Source organism: Lolium rigidum, chromosome 5 (genome assembly GCF_022539505.1).
Source record: "Lolium rigidum isolate FL_2022 chromosome 5, APGP_CSIRO_Lrig_0.1, whole genome shotgun sequence".
In the NCBI taxonomy this organism is placed as follows: domain Eukaryota; kingdom Viridiplantae; phylum Streptophyta; class Magnoliopsida; order Poales; family Poaceae; genus Lolium; species Lolium rigidum.
Genome location: NC_061512.1, coordinates 183,382,467 through 183,400,464, shown reverse-complemented (window position 1 = coordinate 183,400,464; position 17,998 = coordinate 183,382,467). Strand labels below are relative to the sequence as shown.

The 17,998-nt window shown below is 43.3% G+C and overlaps 1 protein-coding gene across 1 annotated transcript; it reads right to left on the bottom strand.

Annotated features, from left to right (window-relative positions):
• Positions 1-12,358: 12,358 nt before the first annotated feature.
• On the bottom strand, positions 12,359-17,728 carry LOC124652995 (O-fucosyltransferase 9-like). Its single transcript, XM_047192044.1, has 10 exons — positions 17,363-17,728; positions 16,556-16,628; positions 16,339-16,406; positions 15,828-15,916; positions 14,506-14,703; positions 14,219-14,423; positions 13,969-14,136; positions 13,524-13,691; positions 13,201-13,391; positions 12,359-12,786 (listed from the first exon to the last, which is right to left on the bottom strand). Exons 1-10 carry the CDS (start codon positions 17,726-17,728, stop codon positions 12,651-12,653), a joined length of 1,662 nt encoding a protein of 553 aa, XP_047048000.1. The 3' UTR covers positions 12,359-12,650.
• Positions 17,729-17,998: the final 270 nt, after the last annotated feature.

Sequence of the window (17,998 nt, the reverse complement as noted above, 5' to 3'; positions counted from 1 at the left end):
GTGAAGCAAGGAGATCCTCTGTCCCCCACTTTGTTAAACCTAGCTGGTGACTAAGATGATCATTAAAGCATAGAGGAGTGGCTTCTTGTGATGCCCCGGAACCGGTACCATGAGGATTCCAGCGAACCCGCCGAAATCCGCACGATATCGATCCAGAGACGCCCTCCGACACGACGTGCGCGAAGAATCACACACGTGATGCCAGAAAAATTAACACAAGCGGTAACATTACATCAGGATTACTATAGAGCCCACAAGATACATATATTACAACAACGACTCCAACGAGTCAAGATACAAAATACAATACAAAGATCCGAATCATACAGAAGATCGAATGCGTCCGAGTACGGACAAGATACAATTGGACTAAGAGTCCTGAAGATAACCAGTGGCGTCCATAACCCTGCCCAGGCCAAGCCGGAAGGGTAACCTTGCTAACGTCGTCATCTTGTACCTGTCAAAGTCGGGCCATCGGTTGCCAACAGAAGGGAGGAAACAGAAGAGAAAGAGAAAAGGCGAGAGTAAGTACCAAGGAACGAACTCCGGCACGTACTTAGCGAGACTAGAAATGGCTATGCTCGCCGGACGAATATATATATATCGCCTGGGGCTATATGGTAGGTTTAGCGGTAGCCAAACTATAACCAACAGAAACACGCTACAACATCCGTCTACTCAGAGAAGATAAGAGAGCGTACAAGGTAACAGATAAATACTACACAAACATAACCCAGCCGATTACACATATCCCCTTCAACAAGGCGAAGAAGCAATGTAAAAGGCACTCAACGGTGGATAAGTTTTATTAGGTATCGGTTGTAGTAATGCTATATTACTACGCAAGTTATTATCAGATTATTAACAACAAGTATAAGGTGTAAGTTGTTCTATGATCAAGCCATACAATTCCAAGTCGTCCATAACCGCGGACACGGCTTATCGATAAGATGTACACCCTGCAGGGGTTGCCCAGATGTAACCATACGCATGCTCGAACCCACTTCGGGCCTCTCCTCCTTGCCGTGCCTCTCCTTCCTCCTCTCCGCCGGAATAGCCGGCCAGAGATGGAGAGGAGATGGCGCCGGAGTATATATTACTAGTAGTAGGTTTAGCTTTGGTCCCTATGTGGCGTATGGCGTTGATGCCAGGAGAGAGGTGGTGGATCCGAGCAGCCGGATATGGCACCGCAACGTCTTCTTCCTCGACCTCATGGAGCTCCGGTGGTCGGAGCCGAAGGTGTGGCGGCGGAGGGAGATGAGGATCTCCATAAATAAGGCTGGCTCTGGCGGATCTGGTGGCCACAGATGTAGCGACGAGCTGCTTCTTCTTCCTCGTCGGGGTGACGAGAGGGAGGAGTTCTTGCTTGCTGACTCTGCTTGGTTGTCGTCCAGGCCACCACATCTGCAGCAGGGGAGCTGATCTGCTTCTCGCCGGAGGTCTACCACGACGCCACTGTCGCCGTACTCCTTGGTCGTAGGGCGGCCCCTGATACGTCTCCGACGTATCAATAATTTCTTATGTTCCATGCCACATTATTGATGATATCTACATGTTTTATGCATACTTTATGTCATTATTATGCGTTTTCCGGAACTAACCTATTGACGAGATGCCTAAGTGCCAGTTCCTGTTTTTCTGCTGTTTTTGGTTTCAGAAATCCTAGTAAGGAAATATTCTCGGAATTGGAAGAAATCAACGCCCAGGTTCCTATTTTTGCACGAAGCTTCCAGAAGACCGGAGGGGAGACGAAGTGGGGCCACGGGGCGCCGACACAGTAAGGCGGCGCGGCCAAGGGGGGGCCCGCGCCGCCCTAGTGTGTGGCCCCCCTGTCAGGCCTCCGACTCCACCCTTCCGCCTACTTAAAGCCTCCGTCGCGAAAACCCTACCACGTTCGATGAAACCAAAGAAAACCTTCCAGAGCCGCCACCATCGCGAAGCCAAGATCTGGGGGACAGGAGTCTCTGTTCCGGCACGCCGCCGGGACGGGGAAGTGCCCCCGGAAGGCTCCTCCATCGACACCACCGCCATCTCCATCAACGCTGCTGTCTCCCATGAGGAGGGAGTAGTTCTCCATCGAGGCTCGGGGCTGTACCGGTAGCTATGTGGTTAATCTCTCTCCTATGTGCTTCAATACAATAATCTCATGAGCTGCCCTACATGATTGAGATTCATATGATGATGCTTGTAATCTAGATGTCATTATGCTAGTCAAGTGGGTTTTACTTATGTGATCTCCGGAGACTCCTTGTCCCACGTGTGTAAAGGTGACATTGTGTGCACCGTGTGGGTCTCTTAGGCTATATTTCACGAATACTTATTCACCGTTATGAATGGCATAGTGAAGTGCTTATTTATATCTCTTTATGATCGCAATGTGTTTTGTATCACAATATATCTACGTGCTACTCTAGTGATGTTATTAAAGTAGTTTATTCCTCCTGCACGGTGTAATGGTGACAGTGTGTGCATCGTGTAGTACTTGGCGTGGGCTATGATTATGATCTCTTGTAGATTATGAAGTTAACTATTGCTATAATAGTATTGATGTGATCTATTCCTCCTTTCGTAGTGTGAAGGTGACAGTGTGCATGCTATGTTAGTACTTGGTTTGGTTATGTTGATCTGTCATGCACTCTAAGGTTATTTAAACATGAACATCGAATATTGTGGAGCTTGTTAACTCCGGCATTGAGGGTTCGTGTAATCCTACACAGTTAGTGGTGTTCATCATTCAACAAGAGGGTGTAAAGTCTAGCATCTATCTATTTATTCTGTAATGTGATCAATGTTGAGAGTGTCCACTAGTGAAAGTATGATCCCTAGGCCTTGTTTCCAAATACTGCTATCGCTGCTTGTTTACTGTTTTACTGCATCTTTACTTTCTGCAATATTACTACCATCAACCACACGCCAGCAAGCACTTTTCTGGCGCCGTTACTACTGCTCATACTTATTCATACCACATGTATTTCACTATCTCTTCGCCGAACTAGTGCACCTATTAGGTGTGTTGGGGACACAAGAGACTTCTTGCTTTGTGGTTGCGGGGTTGCATGAGAGGGATATCTTTGACCTCTTCCTCCCTGAGTTCGATAAACCTTGGGTGATCCACTTAAGGGAAACTTGCTGCTGTTCTACAAACCTCTGCTCTTGGAGGCCCAACACTGTCTACAAGAATAGAAGCCCCGTAGACATCAAGCACTTTTCTGGCGCCGTTGCCGGGGAGGAAAGGTAAACGGCACTCACACACCTGCAACCCCGGCAACTAGCCACTTTTCTGGCGCCGTTGCCGGGGAGGAAAGGTAAAAGGATCTCATACTCCGGTCCCAGGTAAAGTACTTTTCTGGCGCCGTTGTGTGTGTGCTCGAAGCTATTTCCTTTAGATCCTGCAATTGCATCTTTTTGTTTCTTGTTTACACTAGTTAGGCATAATGGACAACACTGAGCTTCTTATTCTATTTCCTGATTTAAGACATGGATGGTTTGATGTAAAAATTAAAAAACCTATGGAACATATTAATATGAACGCTTTGAACACCATTGTTGCTAATGATATGGAAAATTCTAAGCTTGGGGAAGCTGGCTTTGATGAGCATGATATTTTTAGTCCCCCAAGCATTGAGAAATTTACTTTGATGATACATTGCCTCCTATTTTTGATGATTATAATGATATTGGTCTTTTAGTACCGCCTGTTATGGAGGATAAATTTGATTATGATTACAATATGCCTCCTATATTTGATGATGAGAATAATAATGATAGCTACTTTGTTGAATTTGCTCCCACTATTACTAATAAAATTGATTATGCTTATGTTGGGAGTAGTAATAATTTTATGCATGAGACTCATGATAAGAATGCTTTATGTGATAGTTATATTGTTGACTTTGCTCATGATGCTACTGAAAGTTATTATGAGAGATGAAAATATGGTTGTAGAAATTTTCATGTTACTAAAATGCCTCTCTATGTGCTGAAATTTTTGAAGCTACACTTGTTTTATCTTCCTATGCTTGTTACTTTGCTCTTCATGAACTTGTTTATTTACAAGATTCCTATGCATAGGAAGCATGTTAGACTTAAATTTGTTTTGAATTTGCCTCTTGATGCTCTCTTTTGCTTCAACTACTATTTCTTGCGAGTGCATCATTAAAACTGTTGAGCCCATCTTAATGGCTATAAAGAAAGAACTTCTTGGGAGATAACCCATGTGTTTATTTTACTACAGTAATTTTGTTTTTTATTTTGAGTCTTGGAAGTTGTTTACTACTGTAGCAACCACTCCTTATCTTATTTTTATCGCATTGTTGTGCCAAGTAAAGTCTTTGATAGTAAGGTTCATACTAGATTTGGATTACTGCGCAGAAACAGATTTCTTGCTGTCACGAATCTGGGTCTAATTCTCTGTAGGTAACTCAGAAAATTATGCCAATTTACGTGAGTGATCCTCAGATATGTACGCAACTTTCATTCAATTTGAGCATTTTCATCTGAGCAAGTCTGGTGCCTCAATAAAATTCGTCTTTACGGTCTGTTCTGTTTTGACAGATTCTGCCTTTTATTTCGCATTGCCTCTTTTGCTGTATTGGATGGATTTCTTTGTTCCATTACCTTCCAGTAGCTTTGAGCAATGTCCAGAAGTGTTTAGAATGATTGTGTCACCTCTGAACATGTGAATTTTTAATTATGCACTAACCCTCTAATGAGTTTGTTTTGAGTTTGGTGTGGAGGAAGTTTTCAAGGGTCAAGAGAGGAGGATGATATACTATGATCAAGAAGAGTGAAAGCTCTAAGCTTGGGGATGCCCCCGTGGTTCACCCCTGCATATTTCAAGAAGATTCAAGCGTCTAAGCTTGGGGATGCCCAAGGCATCCCCTTCTTCATCGACAACTTATCAGGTCACTTCTCTTGAAACTATATTTTTATTCGGTCACATCTTATGTACTTTACTTGGAGCGTCTGTTTTGTTTTTGTTTTTGTTTGAATAAATTCTTGTGTGGGAGAGAGACACGCTCTGCTGGTTCGTATGAACACATGTGTTCTTAGCTTTTAATGTTCATGGCGAAGGTTGAAACTGCTTCGTTCATTGTTATATGGTTGGAAACGGAAAATGCTACATGTAGTAATTGGTAAAATGTCTTGAATAATGTGATACTTGGCAATTGTTGTGCTCATGTTTAAGCTCTTGCATCATATACTTTGCACCCATTAATGAAGAAATACATAGAGTTTGCTAAAATTTGGTTTGCATATTCGGTCTCTCTAAAGTCTAGATAATTTCTAGTATTGAGTTTTGAACAACAAGGAAGACGGTGTAGAGTCTTATAATGTTTACAATATGTCTTTTATGTGAGTTTTGCTGCACCGGTTCATCCTTGTGTTTGTTTCAAATAACCTTGCTAGCCTAAACCTTGTATCGAGAGGGAATACTTCTCATGCATCCAAAATCCTTGAGCCAACCAATATGCCATTTGTGTCCACCATACCTACCTACTACATGGTATTTCTCCGCCATTCCAAACTAAATTGCTTGAGTGCTACCTTTAAATAATTCAAAATTTATCACCTCTGATTTGTGTCAATGTTTTATAGCTCATGAGGAAGTATGTGGTGTTTATCTTTCATTCTTGTTGGGCAACTTTCACCAATGGACTAGTGGCTTCATCCGATTATCCAATAATTTTGCAAAAAGAGCTCGCAATGGGATTCCCGAGTCCCAAATTAATTAACCTAAATAGACACTCCTCCATGGTATGTGATTGTTGGACGGCACCCGAAGGATTACGTTAGCCATGGCTTGAGAAAGCAAAGGTGGGGAGGAGTGTCATCATAATAAAACTAAAATAAAAAGGCACTCCTTCATGGTATGAGATTGTTGGTAGGCACCCGAGGATTCGGTTAGCCATGGTTTGTGAAAGAAAGGTTGGAAGGAGTGCCACCCAAAAATAAAAATAATTCATGGGAGCCGCTCTTTGAAGGTTTGTCTAGCAAGGGGGTTAGAGTGCCCACTACCATTCGTTGACAACAACAAACACCTCTCAAAACTTTACTTTTATGCTCTCTTTATGTTTTCAAAACCAAAGCTCTAGCACAAATATAGCAATCAATGCTTCCCTCTGCGAAGGGCCATTCTTTTACCTTTTATGTTGAGTCAGTTCACCTATCTCTCTCCACCTCAAGAAGCAAACACTTGTGTGAACTGTGCATTAATTCCTACATACTTGCATATTGCACTTGTTATATTACTTTACATTGACAATATCCATGAGATATACCTGTTATAAGTTGAAAGCAACCGCTGAAACTTAATCTTCCTTTGTGTTGCTTCAATACCTTTACTTTGATTTATTGCTTTACGAGTTAACTCTTATGCAAGACTTATTGATGCTTGTCTTGAAGTACTATTCATGAAAAGTCTTTGCTTTATGATTCATTTGTTTACTCATGTCATTACCATTGTTTTGATCGCTGCATTCATTACATATGCTTACAATAGTATGATCAAGGTTATGATGGCATGTCACTCCGGAAATTATCTTTGTTATCGTTTACCTGCTCGGGACGAGCAGGAACTAAGCTTGGGGATGCTGATACGTCTCCGACGTATCGATAATTTCTTATGTTCCATGCCACATTATTGATGATATATTATTGATGATATCTACATGTTTTATGCATACTTTATGTCATTATTATGCGTTTTCCGGAACTAACCTATTGACGAGATGCCGAAGTGCCAGTTCCTGTTTTCTGCTGTTTTTGGTTTCAGAAATCCTAGTAAGGAAATATTCTCGGAATTGGACGAAATCAACGCCCGAGTTCCTATTTTTGCACGAAGCTTCCGGAAGACCGGAGGGGAGACGAAGTGGGGCCACGGGGCACCGACACGAGTAGGCGGCGCGGCCAAGGGGGGCCCGCGCCGCCCTAGTGTGTGGCCCCCCTGTCAGGCCTCCGACTCCGCCCTTCCGCCTACTTAAAGCCTCCGTCGCGAAAACCCTACCACGTTCGACGAAACCAGAGAAAACCTTCCAGAGCCGCCGCCATCACGAAGCCAAGATCTGGGGGACAGGAGTCTCTGTTCCGGCACGCCGCCGAGACGGGGAAGTGCCCCCGGAAGGCTCCTCCATCGACACCACCGCCATCTCCATCAACACTGTTGTCTCCCATGAGGAGGGAGTAGTTCTCCATCGAGGCTCGGGGCTGTACCGGTAGCTATGTGGTTAATTTCTCTCCTATGTGCTTCAATACAATAATCTCATGAGCTGCCCTACATGATTGAGATTCATATGATGATGCTTGTAATCTAGATGTCATTATGCTAGTCAAGTGGGTTTTACTTATGTGATCTCCGGAGACTCCTTGTCCCACGTGTGTAAAGGTGACAGGTGTGTGCACCGTGTGGGTCTCTTAGGCTATATTTCACAGAATACTTATTCACCGTTATGAATGGCATAGTGAAGTGCTTATTTATATCTCTTTATGATCGCAATGTGTTTTTTATCACAATATATCTGCGTGCTACTCTAGTGATGTTATTAAAGTAGTTTATTCCTCCCGCACGGTGTAATGGTGACGAGTGTGTGCATCGTGTAGTACTTGGCGTGGGCTATGATTGTGATCTCTTGTAGATTATGAAGTTAACTATTGCTATGATAGTATTGATGTGATCTATTCCTCCTTTCGTAGTGTGAAGGTGACAGTGTGCATGCTATGTTAGTACTTGGTTTGGTTATGTTGATCTGTCATGCACTCTAAGGTTATTTAAACATGAACATCGAATATTGTGGAGCTTCTTAACTCCGGCATTGAGGGTTCGTGTAATCTTCCACAGTTAGTGGTGTTCATCATTCAACAAGAGGGTGTAGAGTCTAGCATCTATCTATTTATTATGTTATGTGATCAATGTTGAGAGTGTCCACTAGTGAAAGTATGATCCCTAGGCCTTGTTTCCAAATACTGCTATCGCTGCTTGTTTACTGTTTTACTGCATCTTTACTTCCTGCAATATTACTACCATCAACCACACGCCGGCAAGCACTTTTCACGGCGCCGTTACTACTTGCTCATACTTATTCATACCACCTGTATTTCACTATCTCTTCGCCGAACTAGTGCACCTATTAGGTGTGTTGGGGACACAAGAGACTTCTTGCTTTGTGGTTGCGGGGTTGCATGAGAGGGATATCTTTGACCTCTTCCTCCCTGAGTTCGATAAACCTTGGGTGATCCACTTAACGGAAACTTGCTGCTGTTCTACAAACCTCTGCTCTTGGAGGCCCAACACTGTCTACAAGAATAGAAACCCCGTAGACATCAGCCCCTCCAACTGGAGAGCCTCTGTGCTCTCGTCTCTGGATCTCTTCAGCAGAGGACTCAAGCCGGCGGCCTCCACCGCGCTGCCTATGCATCTCATGGTCGAAAGGCGACCCTCCTCATCCTCTACTTCCCAGAGACCAAGAAGTCCGAGGGGAAGATCTACTGCTCTCGCCACGACGTCGGATCAAGTGGTTCATCCCCGGCGTCGGTGTCAGTGATGTGGCGGAGCATCTCGATGGCAACCAGTTGCGGTGCAGAGCTTGAAGGACCCGATTGCTTTTTTCCTATTCTTTCTAGGGTCTGTTCTGTAAAAGCTAGGTCCTTATCGAGAATATCCCCAATCTGTAGGGGTTTTTCTGTAAATTGTAATCGCAGCTTCGTTAATATAAGCAGCTCCTAGGGTCTTCGGACCCTACCCCTGTTTCAAAAAAAAAAGGTTATAGGTGGCTGAAAGTTTTTCCGTAACGCCACATCTTTTTTTTTTTTTGAGAATACATAAGCCACATCTAGCTGAAGGTGTAGTCCATCGCAGTCTGATACAAACAAGTTGAGGTTGTCCGCCCACGAAACTAATGCAAATCGTGCCCCTTCCTTTGTGCCACGAAACTAACGCAAGGTCAAGGTTTGCCACACCCCATCACCATTCCCGGGATCATCCAATTCAGCCACTGCTCCTAGAGGCCCGTTCTACTGCCGGCGACCTTGCGCGCTCGTCACCGTCTGGACGGTCTAGTTCGCCGTCGAACACCTTGGCCCCATCCACCAACATCGACGCCTAGGACCTATTCGTTCATTTGCGCGACATAATTTGAGATACAAATCTAGTTATGTTTGGTGGAGCGCTCACATAGAAATTGGTCAGCAAAAATTATATGACCATTGCCACTTGTACGTAGATGGATCTCGGAGGGTGGGATTTTAAGAATTGGTTGATCCGTAGTATGGGTCAGCAACGTTTGAAGAGTTTCTCCACGTGTATCATGAGATTTGTGAGCAACATTCCCAATCAACTTCATGCGAATTTGATCAAGCATTAGTGGACATTGGCAGAAACGAGTAGTCATCTCATCTCATTTTAGTTGTTCTCTTGTGAACTAGTATGTTAATTCTCAGCTATGTTGTTTATTTGGCTATGCACCGTTTAAAATAATTTGGTTGCAACTTTATTGTTTTCCATTCATATGTGTTAATTGTGTGATGAGATCATGAGAAGGGAGAAAAAAAAGGCAATATACCAGCAGATCCAATGGATTTGACAACCGGCTGAGTTGTGTTTGCAAAATCGATTTAAATGGATTAAAACGGGCACATTTCGTTTTGAAATGGGCTACACCGTAAAGATGCCGTTTAGGACCACGCGGTGGCTAGTTCACTTTGGTCGGTGACAGCAGCAGAGAATGGATTTGATTTGATTTGATTTGATTTGATTTGATTGGGACGGGGGTCGACGCACACGCGGAGTCCTCTGCTCTCCGACGTGGCCACGTGGGCTCATTTCTTGTTTATACTTGGAGGATCCATCACGAGGGATTGCCGACATGGCTGGAATCACCTCTCCTTGTGGGTTCCATCAAAGAAGAAAAAGCTCTCCTTGTGGGCTTTCGCCGTGGACAGCTCCGGCTCGAATAGAACGAAGGCCGATCAATCAACATTCCGGCTCACTCGAGTGAAGTGGATATATGTGCTGCTGCTGGACTAACTTCCAAAACATTTAGAAAAAGAAACGGAACTTCCAAAGCGTGAGGGTCATGTTTGACAAACTCTAGTACTGTATTATAATCTGATGACGAATCCTACCGTGTCAAAATAGGAACACCGGACGACTTTTGACTGTAGAACCAAAGTTGGATAACAAAACAACGAATCGTTCAACTAAATTGGACTATGATAATTACTCGAGAATAGATTTTATACACACGCATCAGCGTGGGTATAAGTGTATAACGATTCATTTCTTGAGATTTTCGCTCGCAATGGTAGATAAAAAACGAAGTTTATCTCCTTCTTTTAGCTAAATCTGAAGGCCAAATAGACAAAACAACTACATCCATAAATGCGTGTAAGTACAAAAGCATTTACTTTACACTCCTCCTTCCTTCTAAAATAAGTGGCAACTTTATCTAGACACAAATGGATTTATAACTAAAATGCGTCTTAATATATCTAAACAAAACTATGATACTCCTACTTATTTTATAATGAGGGAGTAATAACTACATCGATAGCATTAGACGTCCTCCTCATTAGCATCATGGTCATCGACTCATCAATGGTGATGGGTGCTTTCAACCATCTAGTGTCAGAGAAATATTGCACTATATAAAGGCTGATCAGTGCTGATCAGTTTAGCTTACCTAAATTGATTTGAACACTGTAGATAGCTAATTTTCCCTCCCTTCTTTCTATGGTTATGTGACATGTGGCTGTGTTGTCTATCTGTACGTTTATTCAGTGAATCGGTTGTTTTCAGTTTTTTTTTTCTTTTGGTCGGAGGGATTACCGGTTCATACGATGTCTTCCTTCATAATCATAGTAACGCAACATTTATCAATGAGAGGTCAAACTGTGCTAAAGCTAACATGTTTCCTTAGCGCCCTAATGCTATGCTATATATGGGCGTGGACTTATTGCAGCGAAGCGAAGCACATATGCTCTCTAAAATTTTAAAAATTAGGTAGCGATCGTTACCAAAAAAAAAAAAAGGGTATGTGTATGAAATGAACTACAGTAGTAGCTTTAAAACAGAATCCATATTTTTTTTAACAGAGAGAGGCGCCGGTGGCGTCAAATTTATTCAGCCCATAAACAGTTTAGAATGTATAGCACAAATCCCTGGGTTTAAAAAAGTTTGAAGGGCAAATTGAAAGGGACAAATTCCTACCATAAAATGAGCTGAATTTGAACACCTAAAGATAGGCATCGACGAAGAATGTCAAAGTGACTGTTGTGCACAGTCGTGAGCAATACTATTGAGCTCTCTTTTGATGTGAATGTGATACACCTTTGGCTGCATGTTTGTAGAAGCTCTTTTGTATTCAGCAATTTGGTGCCTCAGTTAGTTCCCAGGGAATCTGAGTATCAGATATCATTGGTGCTATTGCAGCCGTTGCAGGTACTAGATTGTCAGTTAGGAAGTAGGTGTGCTGCAGCTGGAGCTTCCCTGCTACTCTAGCCTCTAGAAGAAAAGCAAGGGCTTCAGCCTGAAGAGCAGAAGATGTCACTGGTGCTGAAGCTTGGATTAGAATTTTCTCTTCAGTACATTGCTGTTGAATTTGACAGTATACTCCGAGGCCTGTAGAAAGTGAGCCTTGAGAACCTGAGCCTTGATTTTCCTTCCAGGTTGCATCAGTAAAGATTTTGTTTCCTTCGTGAGTTGATCTGCTTGAATCGTTTCTCCTTGTTTGAGACTCTGTATCCGTATCCTGCCTTCGGACTGTCGACCTGTATTTGTATCTTGATGGCTCAGCTCATGAGTCATGACGCATATACCTGTCCAAGGAAATCTGCACAACATCCAACATTTCCATATTTTGGTTAATACCATTTGCCATATGTTGGATTTGAGTAGGGTGGCTTTCCTTTCTATTAAATAAGCAATCATTCAGTCGCTCTATGCAGCTAGTTAGCTACAGAGAGGCCAATCGCACTGGAACAATGGGAGCCATTCAGCCATGTACCGGCTGGGAGCAGAGACGAGAATTTATGTTAAATATATAACGCCAAAACCAGGGCAGCAAAACTTTATACGCAGTCCAATGCTCGTCCTGAGTACAAACAAATGGTGTCATTTTATTGATAACGTCCCAGAAGGAAAAAATGATGGAAAAAAACGTTGGATCTACTCTGTGAAAGCATTTGGAATATGAATTGCCAAGAGCAAGATGAAATGCAAGAACAAATGCTGTGATGATATGCTGAAAAATTCCTTTCTTTGAAATTGGTTGTTAGCCCTTGTTTTTGGATATACATTGATGCAGTCAGGTTGTGTTCGTATCTACAACCCAATTACTCAACTCTCTCTTCTTTACAACCGACAGATAGAACTAACAAATGGTGATTGCTATACTGTGGACTACCTACAAGTATACAGAATCTCTCAGGTCCTCTCCATTGCTGCTCCTCTGGAATTCTTGCCATTAGACGCTATCTGAACATTCGATCCAGCATTGAATGGCTCGAGTCATGCGAGAGGGGTATCTCATGCGAAGCTCAAATGCTTAAATTCTCTACAGCTTTGACCATGACCGTCAATTATTCATTGTAATTTGTACAACCCATGATGCCATGCCTTTGGTGCAAAAAGGCAAGAGGATTGAAGCATTTGAGCTTTATGTTCCATCTTGCTGACACATGCAATCAGGCATGGGGAAGGTGTATATGGAATCGTTAGGTTTCCTGAATGCAATGCCCCTTACGTCACTGTGGTGTAGTATATCCTGCATCTGGCGCTTGAATCGACTCCATCTGCAGTTCACAGAGAGTGTGTGAGTTTCATATAGTACCAAGTCAATTTACTTACTGCCTCCAATCCATAATAAGTGTCTGGGATTTTGTACTTAGTACAACTTTCGTACTAAGTTCCCAACACTTATTATGGATCAGCGGGAGTATTTGAATTTACTTATCATCAGATTACGTATGTGAAGGCCAACTAAGAGATGTTTGCAATTTATGAAGATAATGTATTCAGAAAAATGGGCAACAGCTACAGAGGTCAGTCATGGTTGGCAGAAAGATAAGAAGGGGCAGCCTTGGGTGAGAAACAACTGCTTCAGCAATTAGGCTTGGTGAAGGCAGTTCAGAAAATAGACAAAAACTGAAACTGATTCAGTGTGACCTATCGTACTCTATCAACATAGAATGGCAGCTCAAACTAACCTGATATTCGGATCATCAAAAGATAAGACCAGATTCCGTTTGTCAGGTTTTATTGTCTTTGCATTCCCTCCTAGCAGGTAACGCCTGTGCCCCATCAGAAAGTGAGGGAAGTTCCCCCCTTGAGTCGTCACAAACACCTCGCTCTGAACAGAGACAGTGTAATCTAATGCTGCTAACCGAGATGAGTACCCCTACAGAAAATGGGTTAGTGAGTAGGACAATATCCAAACAGTATGAACAAAATCAATGTGAAATCGATGAACATTTAATGCATTAGTCGTCCAACATTCAGAACAATATCAGGCTTGGCTGGGGAGCCATACCTTAAACTCAGCAAGTTCTTCAGGCAAAGCAAGAGTGTCCTTGGTCTCTAAAAGAGGGAACATCTGGCGAAGGGGAGCCATGTATTTTGCAGCATTGTATATTTTGCCAGAAGCTACATAGAGGAAGGTTGTATTGTCAAATCCCATGCCTCGCAGCATCATACCAACCTGCTCAAATTCAGTCAGTTAACACATTATCTCCAGTAATTTTTTTTGGCATTCAACTTAAAGGTTGCTATTATTGACCTGAAACTTCACATGATAAAGTAGCAGACAGCAATTCTATACAAAAAAGGAAAGCACAAAACATAAACCCTAAAGTGATCTTAAGTAATGACCTGAAAACGAATGCATTACTGATTGCACATATGCCCAAAGGACTGCTTAAATCACAGTTTTACAGTACAAACATACAGAATGGAAAGGGGTAAAACAATATACCGACCTCTAGAGGAGTAAGTGGGCATTTTCCATCCCTTCTGTTTGCCTCAGGATTGATAACTCGACCAGGTCGGTGAAACTTCCCTCTCCAGCTCCTTTCACGGGCATTTTCCATTTCAATCTGTTCCTTCCGGCCACCATCATATGTACAGCATGAAAAAGCTACCATATCCTGAACAGTATGCACAAGTCTTAATACGATGGAAGAAGTATGCAATGTAATACTTAACTCCCAAGAGAGAGTGTATTAACACCTCTTCGAAACGGAGATGCACCGAGACATATTTCCCACCAGTCGAAGAACTCTTTTTCATCATTCGGACAACCATGTCCTCTGCAAGAACTCTTATTGGCTCGGCAAATCGCAGTGCCTGGTAGTTCACCAAACATCTCAAGGCCTGGATATTCGATGGAACTGACTGAGCCAATCTATTGGAGAATGGGGCGATGCGCACAACCCTGCATGGAATAGAAATATAATGAAACCATATTCAATCCAGGCCTCTCTTTTTTTGTCTGTGGTGGGGAGCGTTTACCATACCCTAACTCCAGTAATTTTGGTAACACCTTCTGCAGATAGTGATCTGGAGATGAGTAGGCTTTAGTTCTCATGTTTGGTATGCTGCTGATATTATGATTGAAGCGCAGCAAAACATCTTTAGGGAGTTCCTTCACCACTCTTACATGTTGTCTGAGTGTCTCGATAAAACGATCTTCGTCAAAAATATCACTAAATTTGCTGAAAAACATAACAGGAGGTAAACACATTATTATCCTGAAACTCTCTACAATAGTGTTCATACGTGGCACAGCACAAGGGAAAGGAATAAATTTGGATGAGAACACCTAACGCTACTGCTATTGTATATGAACTTTGCATGCTACAGAGAACTGTAAATTTAGTTTGATGAAACATGTAAACAGCATCTGCTTTAATCTTGCACTGCAACATTAATAGAAGTTAGGAGAAAATAATTCCGTTCAGAACCAATATATATTAGAATACGAAGTAGAATGTCAAAAATAAACTTTCGTGGGTTTATCATTAGTTAAATGAACTACTATTAAGTAACTGTACCGTACAAGAGTAAATGTTGGGAAATACAATTTAATAAATTTGCGTGGCTTTTGGTTTCCTTCGGATGGAAGATTTTCCCAAGGATTGGAGCCAAATTTACATGTATCTACCCTTTCAAACGATGTACAGAAGTTAATACAAATTCTCAAAAGATAGGGAAAGAAGTCGGTAAGATAGTATGGGTTGCCATGGTTAGATTTCTTATAGTTGACTATAGCTTCCACCTAAAAAAAAAATGTCACTTCTAATAATTAGGTAGGATTCACTATTGTTTTTATCGTGAGATTCACACGCTGACATGACTAGAGGCTCATAGTACCCCTCTGAATCAGACAACAAATGCTACTTCATTACATGGTGAAGACCTTTCATGTTACTTATAAGCATCATGCCCAGGGCAGGAACTCTTTTGAATATCATAATAATGCATATGTCCATGATTGGATACAATTTGAGAGTTGGAAAGTGCAAGATCAGATAGAAGCTCCATTAGAGTACAGATACTTCTGTCCAAATAATATGAGCACACGCAGTGAATATACTTTCTGTGTAGAGGCTGGCACATGTAGCTTAGAAATGAATTATTCAACATCTTGGTAATTGTATATAGTTGTATTGCACCACACATTTACAGAATTTATTAGTCTTGACACGCACATTGTGCGTGCATAATTACTAGTAACGAGAAAGGGACTACTGGTCCAGACAGGCATCCATCATATTAAAATGGCAAATATCTAATGTGTGACGGATGAAAGCAGTGAGCGAAAAATAGCATTAGTTACCTAGGATCACGCCAAACGCTATTCAAATGAAATACTGGGATCACAAGAGTTGCATTAAGCAAGCTGGCCACAGCAACTGCATCGCAGATCTGCATTAATAAAAGGTCAGGAGTTGTACTGTCCATAACTTTACTCAGCATAGTGTGAAGGTTCCAAGGACTTGACACACATCATACATCAACATCATAGCTAATGGTAGAGACCATAGCATCGTTCTCAACCTCTCAGGTGAGAAGAAATAAATTCACAGCAGAAGGCCAGCTGACATATGTAACCAAGACGATGAAAGAAAACTAGAAAAGTAAGAAAATACATGCAGTCTTGGGACAGATAAGCCTCCTACGTGTGTACCAAGATAGTATCAGTGTCTTTCCAGCAAAAAATTATTGATGAAACCTATCTCAGTCAAATGATAGTGTGACACTAGATGACTCCAAGAATAGTAGATACTAACAAGAGTTTTTCTAAGCATGGCCATAAATTTTATATAAAGAACGGTCCAGTAACTTACAGAAAGACGCTGTTGATTGAGACCACCATTTGCTTCAACTATGAGATAACCATTTGAAGGCGGCAACTCTGCAAAGAGCCAAAAAAAAAGGATGCAGACTATCAATGTTAATCCTAATCTCGTCTTTCAGCGCTGATCATTTATGGAACACAAAGAAGTACTGATACGTGGCAACAATTATTTTAGTGAAAAATAACAAAAGGCAGGAGAGTTGAACCTGATGGAATCAGCCTCCTTTTGACACAAGGCACCCATAGCTCTCCAGAATCCGGATAACGTGGTGTAGTTAACTGCACAACACCATAATTTTGATATGATTACTGACAAGAGCATATAAGTTTCAATGGACAAAATGAACATGCTGGAAGTCCAAGGACTGATTCAAGAAATCGGTTCCTACTTGTGGCATGTGAAGTTATTTCCCTACGACTAGTATTTCCTAGACTCTGAACAGCACATTTATACCGACTGGATTCAGAAACCTGCCCAAAAGCAGAAGATCTATCACCCAAATCTATTCCATCTGAACCATAAGGACTCGAGGATATTTACTTGTAAAACAGCATGTTCCTTGTTTGGCAAAGAATAGCTGCGTAGCAGCTTGATGCCCAACAAAGCAACAGGTTAGCACACCTGAGTGCAGGACTGCCTGAGTGCATCTAAAATCACGCGCATAGCAGATGGGAACAACCGTACACAAAGGAAATGCAGGGGGCAGATGGCCTCGCTCACGGGAAGACGAAGACTAGGAATAGAGAACCAGACTTTTTCTGGGCGCAAATAACTCGCGCACCACGAACAGCAGCTCACGGAGCAGCAATATACTACCGCGCCATCATTTCCCGTGCTAAATCACAGCAAAAGCACCAAAAGGATCCCGAAATTCCTCCCCCCGAATGTTTCTCCTAATGCCGTAATGAACCAGGAGAATCGGACCGGGAGAAGCAGGCAACGCAACGGGAGGACCCCAATCTCCGTCGAGTTTGAAGTACGGTAAGCAACTGCGAAAACTAAGATCACGCACCATGCTGCGGCGCCACGAAGAGGGCGTGGAGAGGGAGGAAGCGGAGGCGGCGGTGGCGGTGGTGGACGCGGGCGCGGCGTCGTCGCGTATGTCGGGCCAGAGCCGCTCGAACACGATGTGGCTGCGGTACACGGACCCGGGCGGCGGCGCGGGCGCGCCACGCCGCCGAAACGACGCCACCGTGACGCCGCCGCCGCCGCCGCCGTCGACGGGGCTTCCGCCTCCGAGGACGAACATGAGCAGCCCCGCCGCGTAGGCCATCGCGAGGAGCAGGACGACCCCGGCGCGGCGCCTCCCTCCGCCGCGGCCCGACGGGTGGCGCCGCGCGGCCTTGGCGGCACCGCGCAGCGACGGCGCCACGGACATCTCGCGCGCGCTCGCTCGCTACCTCAGTGGCGGGGCTCCCGCGGGACCATGCGAGCTCCGGCCAGCTCGGGGATGGAGCGTTGGGGACGCCGAGGAGAGAGAGCTGGGTGTAGTGGGACGTCTTGGTAACCGGCGGCGCACGAAGCCACGAATGGTCTCCTATTGGCGGAGACCGGAGAGGTGTGGACGTGTTGACTCTTGACGTGGGGTTTCGCCGCCTATGCGTCTTGATTGTTTGTGGCGAATTTGTCCGAATATCAAGATCAAATT